At 37.5% G+C, this 18,018-nt stretch overlaps 2 protein-coding genes across 8 annotated transcripts in view; both read right to left on the reverse strand.

The window, feature by feature from the left end:
• Nucleotides 1–259: 259 nt before the first annotated feature.
• Nucleotides 260–10,066, reverse strand: LOC135144837 (uncharacterized). 3 transcript variants are annotated; one of them, XM_064076953.1, is made up of 8 exons: nt 9,749–10,066; nt 8,401–8,471; nt 8,254–8,349; nt 7,905–8,202; nt 5,102–5,361; nt 4,506–5,047; nt 1,910–2,139; nt 260–1,756 (listed from the first exon to the last, which is right to left on the reverse strand). In XM_064076953.1, exons 3-8 carry the CDS (start codon nt 8,329–8,331, stop codon nt 537–539), a joined length of 2,628 nt encoding a protein of 875 aa, XP_063933023.1. In that variant the 5' UTR covers nt 8,332–8,349; nt 8,401–8,471; nt 9,749–10,066; the 3' UTR covers nt 260–536. The 3 variants fall into 3 exon arrangements, with proteins under 3 accessions (XP_063933023.1, XP_063933042.1, XP_063933033.1); XM_064076972.1 differs by having other exon boundaries at nt 260–1,744; nt 9,749–10,064; XM_064076963.1 differs by lacking the exon at nt 9,749–10,066 and adding an exon at nt 9,364–9,697.
• Nucleotides 10,067–16,264: 6,198 nt separating this feature from the next.
• Nucleotides 16,265–18,018, reverse strand: part of LOC135144852 (6-phosphofructo-2-kinase/fructose-2,6-bisphosphatase 2) — a 34,264-nt gene continuing 32,510 nt past the window's right edge. For 4 of the 5 annotated variants that reach the window (XM_064076984.1, XM_064076999.1, XM_064077001.1 and 1 more), the window contains 4 exons: nt 17,643–17,861; nt 17,359–17,593; nt 17,178–17,305; nt 16,759–17,075 (listed from right to left, as the gene is read on the reverse strand). In XM_064076984.1, coding sequence (XP_063933054.1) covers nt 16,989–17,075; nt 17,178–17,305; nt 17,359–17,593; nt 17,643–17,861 — 669 coding nt within the window. In that variant the 3' untranslated portion in view covers nt 16,759–16,988. Of the gene's footprint in view, nt 16,628–16,758; nt 17,076–17,177; nt 17,306–17,358; nt 17,594–17,642; nt 17,862–18,018 lie in introns of those variants that run through there. The other variant, XM_064076990.1, reaches the window with a different exon arrangement.

Below are 18,018 nucleotides of genomic sequence, written 5' to 3' on the forward strand. Positions count from 1 at the left end.
TGGAATGAACCCGGCGAGCAACAGTGATTCATTTCGTCAGCAAGTAATCAACGAGAAACGAGTATGTTTTTTTGTCGTAATTCTTTACATTACAAGTGTTCCGGTTAAAATGAGCTTCTTTTAATTAAATTGTCTGTGTATTCGAGCGGAAAGCGTTTGGCCGCTCCTTTATAAACGCTGATCAGTATTGCGCTGTAGCGGTTTTTGTGGTTGCATCCGGACCTTCTCTGTAATATTTATGTACAAAAAAAATCGTAGGTCATCGTAAACAACAATTTTATTTCCAAATTTGCCTTGAAATGTAATTCTCTCAAAAATAAAACCATATACAATGGCAAAGGCAAACCAAAATTTTCATGCTACTTACATATTGAAGGAATATACAAATAGAATAATTTCATTTTGAAGACGAAAGACTATATGTTAACATTAAAAAAATAATAAAATAATACAGATTTGGTACAAAATATTCGAATACATATTTGTTTAACTTAACGAAATACAAGAGAAAAATAAATAACATATGGAACTCTATCTTATCTCTCTCGGTACCACCGGCCTCTCGGCCTCCGTAACATCCTAGGCGATTTTGGAGATGCGGGCATCCTTCTCTGCCCTCTATTTGTTCGCTTCGGGGAATTACTTCGTTTCGCCGGCTCACTTTTATTGTCTACACGATTTCTGTCAAGTTTTTGCACACGAACGTACGGCTGGTATTTCAAACCAATACTAAAACCGTCACTATTGTTCACTTTATTCGTCAGTACTTTGTCCGAAGATACGTCATTCTTTCCTACCCTGTCATCGTTATGATCACAATTATCCGCTATAGTTACATCACCTAAACTACTGTGGTCATTTTGGTTGTTGTTTTCACTAATTTTCGCTACACCTTTCTTCTTAATACTATCAGTCGAATTCGCGTCCTCGCACCCCTCGTTCTCCTCCGAATCCGCATTCACACTCAGCGAGTCCACCGTGCTCTCGTCGTCTTCCTTCCTATCCCTCCTCCTCCTCGTCCTATTCAACGGCCAACCCGTCCGATTCTTTTTCCTCTTCCCGGGCTTCCGCCCAGGCTTCCCGCTAACTAGTCTTTTATTCGCTTTAATCACGCTGTCTTTATTTTCGTATACCGTGAGAATGTCCTCGATCGCGACGCTCCCTTTAAAGTCGATCCCGTTGTCCTTGTCGATCTCCACGTCCAGCAAACCGTCGTCGCAAACATTCGCGAATTCCTCCTCCACGTTCTTCATCAACGAAATATAGTCCACTCTCGGCTTTTTCGAAGACCTCGCTCTCGGCTCCTCCAGAATCGTCGGCAGAGTGGTCCGGAAGTCCAGGTCGTGCCTCCGCGACTTCCTCTTCCTCTGCTGGATCAAACTGCTGAGGATGGCCAACGTAGAAGCGTGTTGCCTCGGTGATTTCCGGGGGTTCTTTCCGTTTCCGGTTATGTTTACGACGGCCCCTGACCTCCGACCTCGCTTGTTCGGTTTGATGTCATCCACCGTGCTATTGGAACTTACTTCGGTCGCGCTTATTTTGCTGTCTTCGTCTTGATTAAAGGCAGTCTCCACGCTCGAGTTGCTGGCGTTAGGGTCGGGAGTGCTGCAGGTGACGGAAGTCGAAGCCGAAAGCGGCTCTATAAGGCATTTCTTGATCTGATTGTACTGCGAGACGCACTCTCGAGGATCCAGTGGTGGCACGTAGTCGAGTTGATACGGAAGAATCAGCGGGTTCCAGTAACCTAAAACGTTCACTAAATACAATAAATAAAACCATATTCTCTCCACTGGAAAATGTTCGTCCTCTTTTCACCTCACCCTCCACAATTAAAATAAAAAAAATCGCGATTTATCGGGGGTGACGAGGCCCAAAATTTTCCGTGGGGGAGAAATCCGCAACTACTCACAGTCATCGTCCAGAAAAACGTACTTCTCCTCCCCCTTGTCACGCCTCTGGAAGGTTTGATACCAGACCTCGTTTTTTGGAACGCTTTCAAAAGAAAAGTTGTAATCGTCTAAACTGAGTTTGAAATTTTTGGCTGCTTCCAAGTGATCTGATTCGGTTTTGACTACGCATTCGCCGTTGTTTTTCAACTTCATAGGAACGGGAGATAAATATGAGCCGTGATACCTTAACCTGGAACGGTGACGCTGCTTGAATGCTAATCATAGACGTGACGTTCGGTTCTGCAGCGAAGCGAGATTCAATTTGGGCGAAGTTTGCGAACGTGTCTATTGATAAATTAATCCATCAAAATTCGAGCAATTCGAATTAAGTTGATTAACGTAATGTCAATGTTTACCCTTTTATTTTGTGGACACGGGCTTTGCTTTTGTACTGTATGTGTGTCTACCTGCATGCGTTATGTTGATTGTTCCACTTTATCCTGCTTGTATTTACCGCCCGCTGCGGAGGATTATTTATTATACTACTATAGTTACGATTGTCGGAAACGCAAAAATAGTATGAAAAAGTAAGATAGTTTTGACTTCCGAAAAGGGGCATTGATATGATGCAAAATACTGTAAACTACCCCTTCAGTGTTCAATACAATCATAACTTTATCCTTTCTTCAGAAATACAACTAAAAATAAATATCCTGATTAAAATGTTTTTTTTCTTGTTTACGTCGCTTATATTTTTTTATAATTTTATCCAAAGCATGAATCGTCAATTACACATGTTTTTGATTATTTACTCCCTGAGTAAATTCTATAATAATTTTACTTTATTATAAATAAAAACAAGCATTTTGTTAGAATTTAATGGATTGAAGACTGCATCCATCAACCAATCGCGCATGCGCATTGTCCTGGAGGGAATTTATAGCATATAGAAACAAAAAACAATTGAATTTTCACAACTCTAATTTCAATTTTAGAAGTATTTCTTAGTTCTGGTACGTTAAATCCTAACCGAAGTTTAATGTTAAGCAAAATCTGTTCCGACTGGCATTTTTCGATTTATTAGGACAAAATCTGCAACTTTGGGATCTTGCCAATTTATTATTTAAAACCCTTGACAGAATATATTTTCTTAAACTCAAATTTTGACATCTTCTGATTTATCAAAAATTCTAGCAGTAAGAATTTGTGAAAGAAACTATTAGAACGAAAAAAAAAGTGATGTAAATTCTGACCAAAAAAAGCAAAAAAGTTGTTCTAGAACTCATACAGACAAGTAGAGATGGGAACTAATTTCCACTATACAGGGTGATGTACTTTTCGCGTCGTCCCACTAAATGGTTGATGATGTAAGGATCTATTTTTTCAGTATCAGTTATCAATTCTTTCAGTTTCAAAATATTACGAAAAACATGAGGAAGCACTTAATTTTTGAAAAATTTAAATATGATTGGTAAATTTCAGCCAATGAACTATCGTATGTTGTACTGGAATCTACATAGTGCAAGCACTCAGGCAGACTACTAGATTCTGGAGTAATGAAAACTATCTTGTGAGTTGTAACGGACCTCTCGTTTGACATATTTGAAATATTTTTAATTATTTTTAAATTATTTCATTATCATTTCGGCAATTTTTGTTTACTCAAAAATAGAAAGTTTTCTTTTTATTTATGTATTAAAATCGAGTGGCTTTGTAAGTTAAGATATTAGTTATTCGTCAATTCAAAAATCTAATTTTCAATGCTATTGGAATTCAAAACGTCGCCATCTCTGGAGTCTAATCAACAGATTTAATTATTTCAATATAAATCCTATGTAGAAAACTCACGTTTTTAAATTATATACTATTGTGCCGTCTCACCCTCAATCACGTGATAAAATTTTCACTGATACAAAAATAATGTTATGAGTATAGTTCACAATACTATTTCACAGGCTTGATTAACTTATTCACTTTTGTGGTCACGATAGATCAAAAATTAAAAATTATAAAAAGCGTTAAAACTTCATCTGTAGACAACATGACGAAAACAAAATTAAAATACTGAACCTACTTTTAGGTCGAACAATGTTCCACTTTTTCCCTTTGATGTTAAAAATACTTTTCCCATTTTTTTAAACAAAAATTTAGTTCAATAAAACAGGGTGCGAGGTGATATATTTGCTAGATTTTAAAAATTTCCTTGTATTCACGTTTTCTTTTTAATTAATTATTGTTTTCTCAATACACCATAAATATTTAAAACACATATCGTTATAGGACAAAATTCAAATCTCATGTTATTGTATTCAGAAAACTTTTTTTCAAAAATAATACAAAAAACCTATTTAAAAACCATTAAATTTTATGCGAATCCTAAATAGACTTTTTTTAAATCGCATCGTAAAATTCTCTCTGTATGGAGAGAAAACAGTTTCTAAGTAATCTGATCGTTCGGTTGAGCCTGCATATATAATGCACTTTTCTTTTTGCTTCTTCGAATTTTTCTAGCTTCTTTTGGCGATAAAAATTTATCACGTCAAACACCGCTCCGCTCCAGCCGATCGCAAACTTCACCCCACTTCACCACAAAACCTGCTTTTCACCAATACGAACCTAGAACCGGGCGTCTCGAACTTATAATATTTTTGATTATCCATAATAAAAGCCTCCGCGTGTGTCCGCCTCCGCTTCTTCCCCTTGCTCTCCGAGCTCGTGCTATGCATCGACTCGTCATCCTCGACTTTGATTCTCTTCACGTCGTCGGCGTCCCCCACGGAACTGTGATCAGTCTTCGACTTGTCATTCTCGTCGTCGTCGTCGTCCTCGTCGCTGCTGTCGTCCTTCTTCGGGAACAAGAAATTCTCCGCTTCATTATTCAGCCGCACTAATTCCGAACTACGCAACTTTCTGAATTTCACGATCAAACCCTTATCGTCCTCTTTGCTTTCGTTGACTGGCGTTTCCGGTCGTTTAACCTCGGGCTGAAAATGGGCCACTCCCGAGCGCAATTTCGACGACAGAACTTCCACTTTGTAGTAACTCTTGTTATCGACTACCAGCCGTTCGTCGGCGGAGATCCGCGTCCGGTTGCAAGACCTCTTCGGCCGACCCGAGTTCCACACTTCATCGCTTTCCACCATCTGGTCGGCGAGTTTCTGGAATACACAAATACGTAAAATACGGTTTTAGATTCTACTGTCCGAACTTACGGCTAGAAGTCGGGTGCTCGATCTCAGCTCGCGATACTCCTTGACCACTTCGGGCTTTTCCGTCAGACTGTCTTCTTCGAGAGGCGGCGTCATGTAATTGATATTTTTTCTTGAGCGCAAGTGGTGGCCTGAGTCGCTTCCCACGGGAGACATCGGGGAATCTTTCATTCTGTCGCACATCAAGGAGGAAGTACGTTTTCGCCGCGGCATTCTGCCTCTGCGACGCGGCGGGGAGTACTCGCAGTTTTTACCATTCACTTCTATAAATGCAAACACAAAATGAAGCGAAAACCCTAAGAGGCACTCTCAAGCTTTGTTTAAACCAAGCAGGGTGGATTAAAAACAGTATGGGACGCCTATGGAACGTGAACGTAGTGCTCGGGACCGGTCTGGAACGTGCAAGCAAAGCGGTAACAGCAGCGTAGAGGAAAATAGTAGACGGCTCAATCGGGGGAAATAATGGCTGGACATATATTTATTAAGACGAAGGATCATAATTAATTGTTATAGCAAAGATTGTTAGTTACTTTTTAGTTTAAAATCCCACAAACATCTCTCATCTGCCACTATGGAAAGCTATTTTAGTGATTTTTTTCAATCTTGAACGACACACAATTTTCTTTATTCTTTTCGTAATAACCTCAAAGTGGGTACAAACTTTTACAACAATTAGTTTTTTCCCCAAAAATCAGCACGCGAAATGTTAACTGAATTAATATAGAAGCCTATTTATTATTTTACACATTTTACATTTACTTAGCAAAATTTTGAGATAACGTCAAATTGTCAATAGGGATGATGATGTATGTTTTGGTTAGCGTTTACCACGACCCGATACTTTTCAAACAATTAAAAATTACAAAATTACTTTTATAATAAAATCGCCAACACACGACCAACAACTGAAAATTGAAAAATAAAATAAACCATTCGTCAAATAAACCATACGAAGCAATTCAAATTACAAAAATGAATGTTAGAATTTGTCTGAAAGCCTCATATGAGACATTTTTTAAGACGTTAAGGCTCAATTAGATGAATAAATATAAATAATTTAATTAAAGAACGTCGAATATAATTTATTGATTCGTCATGACACACTTACGATAGGCAGAATCGACTTATTTTTCGAAAAGGAGGCGATTGGACGTATTTTCCACATTTTGGTGTATCTAGATTCAAGAAATTCGTTAAACAACCTCAGAAATATTATTTTTCAAGTTTTTTCTTGTATTTCTTAGCGTTTCCCGCACCTCCTCTAGAAAATTGATGCCGTCAACATTAAAAAAAAATTGCAAATCCTCAAATACAGTAATGTTTCCGGATTGGAATAGTATTTTTATGTCGAATATACGCTCCATATGTAGGTGCTACTTCTTTAAGTTCCTAATATACGTAAAATAATACAAAAGCTCCAGAAAGATACGTGAAAATTCTTGACAGTAGTGTGACATGATTATACGTTCAACATTAAGAAAAACAAATTGCATGTTTTATGTGTTGCATACCTATACATTCGCACAGGACAACGTATAATAATAAGTAATTTTCATTTTCTTTTATTATTTTCGTATGCGGTCCTCGAACTGTCAAACACTGACATGCCATTAATCGTCAATTGTTTTTTATTTTTGACAGCTAAACCAATCACAAAATTAAATTGCAAAACAACATACTTTGCACAATGACATTCTAATGGATTTCTGTTATGGTTACATTAACTGTACATTCTCGAAAGACCGTACTCTTAAATGGTTGCTGGTGAAAGTGAGCCTAGTTTGTAGCAAATTATCGTAATAAAGCTCATACACTGATAAGCTATTAACAAATGACGTAAATTCTGGGTATTTTTTGGGGAAGGTGACCGCAAATTTTCCATTCCTATTTGTACATTACTACCGTAATGTCGAAAATAGAACGAACTAAAGTTGTCCGAGACTGATAGTATAAGGTGGTACTACTGCACACTGACATCAATGTCAACCATTAAACACGTGCAAATTATCTACCTATTCAAATATGTCAGTACCCAGTAACAAAAAGTAATTAGTTTATGTAAAATTGAAGACAGTAGTACCACCCAAACCTTGCCAACTGTTAAGTCACTGTATTTCCGATCGCACGGCATCTAGTCAATTTTAAATGAAAATGACTCCCGCTAACTTTCAACGTTCAATAACTTAAATGTTGCCGGAATACGAAAGCTTAAAAATGGATTAACGAAGTTTGACAGTCGTCTACATTAGTTTCAAATGAGTTTTAAATTTTATAGCGTGCATGGATTTTCTAGTATTCGTTTTACATTTTCGTCGTTCGTCGCTCACCAGTAAGTGGTGCAACTGACAGCACTTACTCCTACTTACACTGAATAATTTACATTTAAAGCAGCCGAAAACCCGAATATGGGTCACTGCAGCACTCCGTGACTAAAGTTAGATTCTCGGGACAAAACATGGTTAGTTTTAACCAATTCCGTCACCACTAAACATACTCAGCCTTCATAATTTGGTTCTCGAAATTACGATGATGGCACTAATGAGCTTTTTAAGGCACTAATGAACACTAACAATGAGATAGTGATTAACCCATTTTCATCTAAAACTAATGTAGGTTCGTAGGATGGTAGTTTTCTTTTTTTTTTTAGCAATATTTTCCATGGATAATGGCCACTAACGAGGCATTAACGTCACCAAGCACACGTTAAAAAAGCTACATGAAGTTTAAAAAGTTCGAGGGATAACATCACGGACTCGTGACACGGCTGTCACGGATCGTGCGTGAAGTTAGCGCGCTCGCCACTCACCAATCGAATCGATTCCATCCAAGGCCAGGAATGAGTCAAAGCCTTTTATAGATATAAAACTGCCATCGTCACCGATCAGTTTCAAATGTCTCTTGGATTGAATGTGATCCTCAAGACTGGCGTAAGGTGCGTGACAAACTGCACAATAACCCGACTGAAAAACCGAATGGATGCGTGGCCGTCTTGATCTAGTCTTACGTGTCATGTTACGCTCATTTGTAGAGCGATTTGAGGGAACTTTTTTCGCCGCCGATTTATTAATATCCAATTGGCTATCAATGAGATTATTTTTTAAGGACTGCAACGAAACGACTTTATTGCTTTTATCTAATCTTGGTGTCGCACAAACCTGCTCCAATTCGTGAAAATTGTGGAACTGTTTTTCCAGCAGACGTTTGACTCGCAACCTCGTTTTCTTTTCAAACATGGCATTACCGAAGACGCTCTGAAAACATCGGGTTAGTGGAAATTTCGAGTAAGAAGCGAGCCGACTCACTGGAGTAGGTTGCCCATTCGAACGTTGTCCACCATTGGAAATTTCCACGAATCAATCGCTCATTTCGGGGGCTAAAAATGAAAAGATATTTTAGGTTAAAAGTGAAGCAAAACAAATTCAAACAAGACAAAAACACGGTCGGGCGCAGGTGCGGCGGTGGCGCACGATCTCTTGCGTACCCCAGGGGTGTGAGTACTGCAAATTCCGCTTGAATCGCGCTCGATTCGCGATTCGAAGTCGAAATTCTAAATATAATGGGGCTGTATCGCTCCGTACGGTTCGAAATTTAAATCCAGTTGGCGCTGCTCATGGTTTGAAACGTTGCCAAACGTCGCGCCTCAGCGCTTTAAATCCCCTTGGCAAATGTTTCTCCGAATCCGAATGCGTTTTTCCCTCCAAATATGCCAGGCATTCGTCTAGGGCGGGCGGAAACGCCGCGGGCGAGTCGAAGGCCGCGGAGGCGACCCGAGCCCCCGGGTGGCGGCGTGATTTCCGCTCGCTGCGCGTCCCTACGTGTCAAAAGTGGCCAGGTTCTGGAAAGAATCTCGATTGATTTGCCCGTTTTGTGTGTGGCAACCGGCAAAAGCGCGTCCATCCGTCAATAAAGCATCCAAGTGCGCGTTGTCAGAGTGTGTCCACGACGGCAACGCCGCATTCCCAGTATGGGACCGAGGGGGAGCGGCGTGTATAAAAACAGTACGAGTCGAAGCGTAAGCGGGTCGGCCGTTTACCTATCATGCAGTTATGCATGCACTTGGATCGAAACTGAAAAATGCTGACTTGACCACGAAATAACACAACATGACAACAACGCCACACAAAAACAAAACAGAATCGCATTGAACGTTGCGCAACTAGATCGCTTTCCATTTTTGCGTACCCCAGATTCGACGCTCCCCCGAAATGGGGGATACGGCCCTGGCCCCCGCCGGTCCCGGAATAATTTATAAATAAAGCACTAACCTAACCTAGTCCGGCGACGCCACGACGCGGCGTCCCGAAGACCGTACAACAACACGGACAACAGCACGTTCACAATAACACAATTATGTAAACACCCAACTATTCCACACGTCAACTAAGCAGGCCGCGACAGAGAGAGAACAAGCGAACGGCACTTCTGGGGCCGACTCGGACAGCCCCCACGCCACTGAAGCCCCCGCGATCGCGGAATTTCGTAGTAAAACAGCGAATTTCGTCCACAACGAACACTGACACCACCTAGCTGGACCAGTTCTGGCCCGCCGACTGCGGTTTCATAGCCAACTGGGTTTGCAGAGCTGCGGCTCAAACAACGGCCATTATCGTACGCTTGCTTCTACACGCCCTGTAACGGGTTCTCGCTCACCTTTTCGCCGTCTTCGCTTTCTTCTCCTCTCCACGCGCACTCTTCGGCTTCCTGTTTATGCCTTCACACTTATTTCCAGCGGCACAACTCGAAAACGCGAATTACCTCAATTTCAAAACATTTGGGAATCCGCCACAATGAAGTTTTGCAATTAACCAATCACAAGTGGCGTTCACACCGCCCCTGGTGGGCAATTAATTAAACAGTTTTAGAGCGAAATTTCGAATTCGAGCAGGACGATGACTTTCTTTATTTCGCGGTTCGGAAATGGGATAACGTTTGCAGGTCGTGGTTTTGCACGACGGAGAAGTTGACGCGAGGGACGAACTGGTTTTGGCGATTTTCTGCACGCATCACACATGCGTTGAATAATTCTGAGTCATTGTAAAAGCCAAAACCGGACGGGACGTCACGGTATCGTTTTAAATGCTTCGAGCTTCCCTTCGGAATGTTTTTTCATATTTAAATTACTCAACTGCGTTATGTACAATCTCCGAGGAGATTATGGGTTTGCTCCACTATTTTACAACCGACTGACCTTGTCCACTTTTCTTTCTCTTCCACTTCACCGCAATACGAGTTCTTAGGTAAACAAATTCTAGCGACATTACTTGAAATAATAAATAGCATAATGGAGATCTGAAACGTTTTAGCCGTGTTTTGTTGGTTGGTCTTGAATTCAGATAAAGTGGGTAGATATTACTAATAAAACGAAAATAAAATTTTAAATTCGTATCGCACAACGTGAGGTCAAAATATACGAATTATATACAGGCCCCAAAGCAGGTGAAGCACACGTGTGACATACGGACAGATTATCTTGAGCTGATAGTATCCACTTTATGTGCATCTGTCTCCACACACAACGGTAGAGTAGACAACCAACAATTAGGTAAACATGATGAGCTGCTAAGACAACAAATTTGATTCACACATAATTCACAGAACAATGGTAAATTAGCTCAAGTTGAATAATTATTCTATCCCCAGCTAACTTTCTTTGGAATTTGTTACATGACGACCTTTCCAAATAACCGTTAATGCAACAAAAACGAAATGGACGTACCACAAATAGATATGCACATAATATTGTGACACACATAAAACAAAAATATATCCTGATCGCGAAAGAACTATATTTTAACATTTTCAGTTAGTATTTTAATACTTTATTGAATTGATCGACTTTATTATTGAAGTTTTTTTTTCAAAATGTGAATGTTTATATTCTATTTCAAAATTATGCAACCAACTTTACACAAGCCCTTTAATTTCATTTTAGGTCAATAACAGGTATCCATACATATTACGCAAATTCCGTACAATTTAATTACACCAGCATTACAACAAAACAGAATTTTTACAGTGCTCAGAGGTCATAGACGGCTGCAGTTAAATCTGTGCGCTCACGTTCCACATGGCTGGGACAGGGAATATACAGTAGGTCTCACTACGTATTATAATTATTTTCAAATTTTACAACTCTATGACGTATGAAGTATTCTATGCTTTGTTAACACAACACATCACAAGCTAAAAACATATAGCTCAAGTATTTCCATTAAAAGGAGCAAAAAAAAGCACATTCGTAAATTAAAAAAAAATTGGTCTAAAGAGTTTAGACAGTACTTCCCTCGCTGTCGGAAACTTGACGACTGCATGCCTATTATGTTTTTTTTTCTCATTACATTTTTGTAGTGGGAATTTAAAAAAAAATTGTGATGACGTCATCAACATTTTTGCAAGGACACGTATATCAGTTGCGATAGATGTAGTGTAATACTAAGAATAAAATTATTGTGTTCCCAAATTTTCGGGAAAATGAATTGGGTCGTTTTGAATATTGATTTCTTATAATCAATAAAATAACGAAACAATTTACTCACGTATACGGCGCCGGTGTGTAATATCTAGAGAGCGGATTTCTGTTGGGCTAGGCAAGGCCAAACTCGGTACGGCTCGCACGGGATGCGAATTCATTGCCGTTGCGGACTGCACTTCGTTTATTTGAGATTAGAATAACGTTGTTTCATTGCACTCTGCTGTTAATTCCCGTTCTCATTTACTTAGCCGTTTGATTAATAAATCGTTAATTATATTTATGGAATCCAGCACGTCCCCCCCTATAATCGTGACGTAGCCCGACAGAAATCCGCTGTCTAGTAATATGAGGGGCAACTGAAAATCGTTTATGTATAAACATTCTTAATTTAAGATGACAAGCGTAACAGCATCAGTAAGAGCCAAACAGAGAAACTGTAAACAAAACGACCATCGGTTTTATTGCTTCGACTTCCGCTTATTATATAAAACATTGCGTTTTATTTTAATTCTTGACGGTGAAATTCATAATTGGTTGATTATAAACATGTCTATTTCGCATTCGCGGAACCAAGTGACCGCATAAAACAAATGCAGGTCTGTAATGTTAAAGTCGATGTAAATAAGCGTGCTACTCTTATGTTTCAACCGAGTTTTTCCTTTAACAAATTTTGTGTCTACCAAATTGGGTTGGTTGGGGTGTAATACTAATAATAAGTGTTGCCTTTAATTTAATCAATAAAATAAATTGACTTCATTAATTTTTTTGAACCACCTCTTAAGAAAATCTAAAAAATATGAACGGAATGATAAATCACAAGTACAAACTCATCATATTTTTTGCATTTTAGATAGGATTTATTCAGCAAAATTTAAGGGTGACGTCATCAATTTTTTTAGGAGGGATGAACAAATGCATTTTAAACAAAAGTTTACCATGCTTATAATAACTTTAAAATATTCCCAAGATTTCAAAGCATTCGGTTTTGTAATTCCTGATTAAATCGATAAAATAAATTCACACCTTCATTAATTTTTTTGAGTCACCCTGCATATGCAAATCCAAAAATATGAATGGAATGATAAATCACAAGTACAGACTCATCATATTTTGTACATTTTAGATACGATTTATTCGGCAAACTTTTGAGTTGACGTCATCAGTTTTTTGTAGAAGATAACCAAATATATTTTGACTAAAAATTTATTATGCTCTTTATAACCTTACAACATCTGCAAGATTTCAAAGCATTCGGTTTTGTAGTTCCTGATTAAATCAATAAAATAAATTTACGCATTCATTAATTTTTTTGAGTCACCCTGTATATGCAAATCGAAAAAATTTGAATGGAATGATAAATCACAAGAAGAGACTCACCATATTTTGTACATTTTAGATAGGATTTATTCAGCAAAATTTTGTGGTGACATCATAAATTTTTTAGGGGGGACGACCAAATACGTTTTGATCAAAAATTTACCATGCTTATGATAATTTTAAAATATCTTCAAGATTTCGAAGCATTCGGTTTTGTAGTTCCTGAGTAAATCAGTAAAATAAATTTACGCTTTCATTTATTTTCTTGAATCACCCTGTATATGCAAATCCAAAAAATATGAATGGAGTGATAGATCACAAGTACAGACTGATCATATTTTGTACATTTTAGATATGATTTATTCGGCAAATTTTCGAGCTGACGTCATCAAGTTTTTGGAGGGGATAAGCAAATATATTTTGACTAAACATTTATTATGCTCTTTATGACCTTAAAACATCTGCATGATTTCAGAGCATTCGGTTTTGTAGTTCCTGATTAAATCAATAAAATATATTTACGCATTCATTAATTTTTTTGAGTCACCCTGTATATGCAAATCCAAAAAATATGAATGGAGTGATAGATCACAAGTACAGACTCATCATATTTTGTACATTTTAGATATGATTTATTCCACAAACTTTTGAGCTGACGTCATCAAGTTTTTGGAGGGGATAAGCAAATATTTTTTGACTAAAGATTTATGATGCTCTTTATAGCCTTAAAACATCTGCAACATTTCAAAGCAGTCTGGTTAGCAGATTAAAAATTAAATTTCAAAATATTGTTTTATAATTTTGATTTTTTTTCCAAAAATCTGGACGTTTCGGGTGAAAAGTCGATTCAGAGTTGTAAACTACATGTGTAGGACTATGTTATTTTATACAATTGAAAACCCATTTACTATGTACAATTTTGAAGTGACGTCATCGCATTAGTGGTGGGGATGATTAGACAAATTTTGGTTAGCGTTTTACCATCTACATGATATTCTTAATATAAGTACAAAATTTCACAACAATCGGTCGAGTACTTTCGGAGATTATCTGTCTAATAAAAATCCGGGACAACAGACGGACAGACGGACAGACGGACGGACAGACGGACAGACGGACAGACGGACAGACGGACGGACAGACGGACAGACGGACAGACGGACGGACAGACGGACAGACGGACAGACAGACGGAAATGGGAGACCTATTTCTTCGTCTTCTAGGGGTCATGAAAGATCGAGAAAACGTAAAAGTAGAGAGTCGGCCGACGGACTCGATTACAATACTTCCTTTGCTTACGCTCGGGAAGTAAAAAGTAAATTCATCATAATCAATCTCCCTTTCATGTTCATTATTGTGGTTTTCAATGTATAATTTGATTACAGCTACACATATTAAACAATAAACCAACGTGAAAAACTAACTATTAAAGTTGTATTTTCTTCTGGCGAAAATACACTGAAATATTAAGTAATACGAAAAGTTATTTAAATTAAGGCGTACATTTTTTGGCCGTAAAAATATTCAGCTGAGTACAAATTATCAGCAAGAATGTTATTATCTTTATACATCAAACGTGTGAGAACTGAATTTTTCACGGCTGGGTCCATGTATTTAATAAAGGATGGAACAACCGCATCTCAGTAGATGGAATTAACAAACATTTCCTGTGGACATGCAGCTATTGATAAGTGGTTGAATTAGTCGGTTGTTGGAGAGGATGGCAAGAATTTAAAAACGCTTGTCTAATAACGATATGCACTATTCGAGAACTACAATGAGAGCGGAGAATTTCACAGACAACTTACTTTCTGAATTATTATTACACTTTCGAAAAACATAATGCAATATAATTTGTTGCAGGCACTTAGTGAAATAAGAAAAAATACTTTTGTACATATTTTTTAATTCTGAACACCATTTTCTTAGTAACGGGAAAAAACTTAATTCAAACATGACAATTAATTGTATACATATTTATTAGCTTAATTTAAGCTTTTGGCATCCTTAGCTGAAGAACAATGATTATTATGGAAGGTCAGTAACAAGTTTCTGTTGTTAATTTCAAACATACAAACGTCACGTTATATAATTATATTTATTCATTAATTAATTGAAAGATATATACATTCAATTTGAAATATGTTTTTTTAGCTTTCTTCCAGATGTTAAAAACCTATTGATTACAGGAATATATACAATATGTATGTACGCCCCTTCACCCCACTCCCTATAAAACGAAATACAAAAAAGAGGTGGGGAACAGGACCAACATCACTATTGAATCCTTACTTATAAATATTTCTAGATATTCTCTCTAGGTATTAACAGCTCTAAAATAATTTTTATTTGTTCTGTGATTATTTTCAAAAATGATTTTCCAAATCTGGCAAAAGTCAAATAAGCAATAAGCATTGTGTTCCTTTAGGCTTATAGCGATCGACATTCCTGATTACAGAAACTTTCAGCGGATGTCATGAATCCCTGACTTTCCTTTTAACCCTCCTTCAGTCTTTGAACTGCCGAGAAATCTTTGAACTCGCACCGGAAGCGCAAAACTCTTTCATATCCAAGTCTTTGAAATTTTCTCTAGCCCCTTTGTAACTGAAAGGTCAAATGGAATAATGTCATAAAAATTGTTAATACGTATAATATCAATGTTTGCAATAAAAGTGACATATCCTGCCAGTTTATTATATTATCTTAATTTTGGACATATTGACTATAGCGCATTAGAACAATTTTTGCTAAATAATTTTTCAAATAAACGGAAACTTTCCGGCCTTGGAGGTAGAATTATTGTACCTCCAGATTTCCGACATTCCATTTACGATTAAATTTCAGACCTAATTTTCTCACAAGTTCTTACAATACTTCCGTACAATGAAATAGTCATCAGTTAGTAGAAAATAAGCTGAAGTTAAAACCACAAACTCTACAATACAACAATGAATTTTTAACTAGTTTGTTCACTATACCATGTTTTACTAGTGAATATCACTTCCGCCAACTTTCAACGGTCAATAAATTTAATGTTGTACTGTTGTTTGATGTCGGCGATCTGCAGCCACTTATTCTTATATTATTATTTACATATATATATATATATATATATATATATTCTTATTATTATACTAAATTCACCGTAAGGCGTTAGCTGAGTTGCATATTTGCACGACTGCAATAACTTTTATTTAGTTTTTTTGTGTTTTATTAACAATTTCTGCAATAAGCTGTGAGTGCAGTAATACCTTCAAAATGGATGCAGAAAGTTATAAAATATCTACGCAAATACTCACCACTTGTCCTTGAATAAAAACTGTATAGCGACTGTGGGGTTGTACGTTCGGTGCGTGCCGCCAAATAAAAATAAAACGTAAAAAATAAACTGTCTTTTATATTTAATGAGGAAATTGTCATTATGATACAATATAAATTACTAATACATAAAAATAAGATTAATTTCACATATTATTGATAAATTACATATATTCACGTCTATGCACATAAAAATTGGAAATTTCTCATATATCAGAAGTACAGAATGGATCCAAAGTCTCAAAAAGACTAACTACACCATCACAATGGTTATATATTAAACTAAACCAAACAGTTGGTACATCACATCAAATATTCATTTAATTATTTAGGCACCCTGTTTCAGTCGATCCGCGACAGACAAACTTGCATCAAGATTTGTGCGATTTGGACCTGAATCGTTCGTCCAAGTACCCAGGAACCTTAAAACATTACTTATTACTATGCAATCACAACTAAAACCTGCTCTCTTAAGTATTACAACTATCTAAGCAGGAAAGCACAGTGACAGAAAGCATTTAGGGGTTTACAGATTAAAATGAAAAACGTACAGTGTGTTGTTTGGAAGTCCCATTATTCATATATCAATACAACCACAGTAATAAATTACATAAATAAGATACAAGGAATGATAAACATAACTGAATTCAATACACAACACACTGTGTACTAACATTAACTCATCGTTGAATGCATTATGTTGTTAACTGACTAAGCATGATTACACTAGTCTCATATCTACAAAACGTATAAAATATTATTGTCCTAAGATATTTTTGATAGTTAACTCTTATTCGGACTGTTCGATTGACCATCATTTTTACAATGACAGTCAATTTGTTGATCGACTTGTGCGATTTGCCCCGGTTCCTGAAACAGTGTTGGTTTCACAGATCACATGCAGCACTAGTGGTTAATGCGATGAGTAAGAGCAATAGCAGAATAAAGCAAAACCACCTCTAGTTACTTTACCTTTGGCTTATCTCTGTGTGTATCTACCGCTTCGATCGGCAGCTTAATATGCTCGACTCGACACCCATACGCCACCGGCGTCAGTTTGATTATGGTATGTAATGGAACACGTAGATAAGGCAACTCATCTGAAAACAAAGCGTCACTTCAAAATGACACTTACTCATGGTCAACAACCTACCTGCAGATTTATCTAGGAAATACGCCAACAAGCAACGTAAAACCGCCTGATGGGACACCACCAAGACGTTACCTTGCCGTTCTAGCTCCATGATGACAGGCTCCAGACGACCCACGAGATCCTCGTAGCTTTCACCCCTCGGGTACCTATAAGCGAACTTATTAACATCTCGCGCTGCGAATTCTTCAGGGTATTTTTCATTGATTTCTTCATATGTCATTTCTTCACACACACCCTAAACAAAAGCTGCAAAATTATTGAATTGGGGGGCAGGAGGTACGTACGGCATCGATTTCGTTCAACGACTTCCACCTTTCTTGAGGGACGTTAAGACCAGCTACCGTTTGAATGGTCCTCTTCAACCACGACGTCCATATTCTGAGACCTTCAATGTGTTGTTCTTGGATGTATTTTGCTAAAGCGGCGGCGTATAGTTTGCCCCGGGGGCTGAGATTTGAGTCGCCACCTATTCGACCTTCCAGGTTCTGTTCACTCTCTCCGTGCTATAAATAATATTACAATAATAGTCACTTTTGCAGTTGTTCTCATCCTATTAAAATGATATTGTCAGATGTTAAACCGTTACCAGCAGTAACTGAAAAATGAGATGACAGAAGCCTAAATATTCAATAACACCATAACAATAACTAAGTTTAATTG

The sequence above is a fragment of the Zophobas morio genome, unplaced genomic scaffold, assembly GCF_036711695.1.
Source record: "Zophobas morio isolate AGI-343-1 ecotype UQ-CSIRO unplaced genomic scaffold, CSIRO_AGI_Zmor_V1 ptg000004l, whole genome shotgun sequence".
Lineage (NCBI taxonomy): Eukaryota > Metazoa > Arthropoda > Insecta > Coleoptera > Tenebrionidae > Zophobas > Zophobas morio.

Coding starts and splice junctions, on each gene's coding strand:
- LOC135144837 (XM_064076953.1), bottom strand. CDS start 8,331: ATGTTTGAAAAGAAAACGAGGTTGCGAGTCAAACGTCTGCTGGAAAAA. Junction 5,362..7,904: donor GGATGGAATCGATTCGATTG/GTGAGTGGCGAG, acceptor TTGCATTTATAG/AAGTGAATGGTAAAAACTGC. Junction 1,757..1,909: donor CGTTTTTCTGGACGATGACT/GTGAGTAGTTGC, acceptor TATTGTATTTAG/TGAACGTTTTAGGTTACTGG.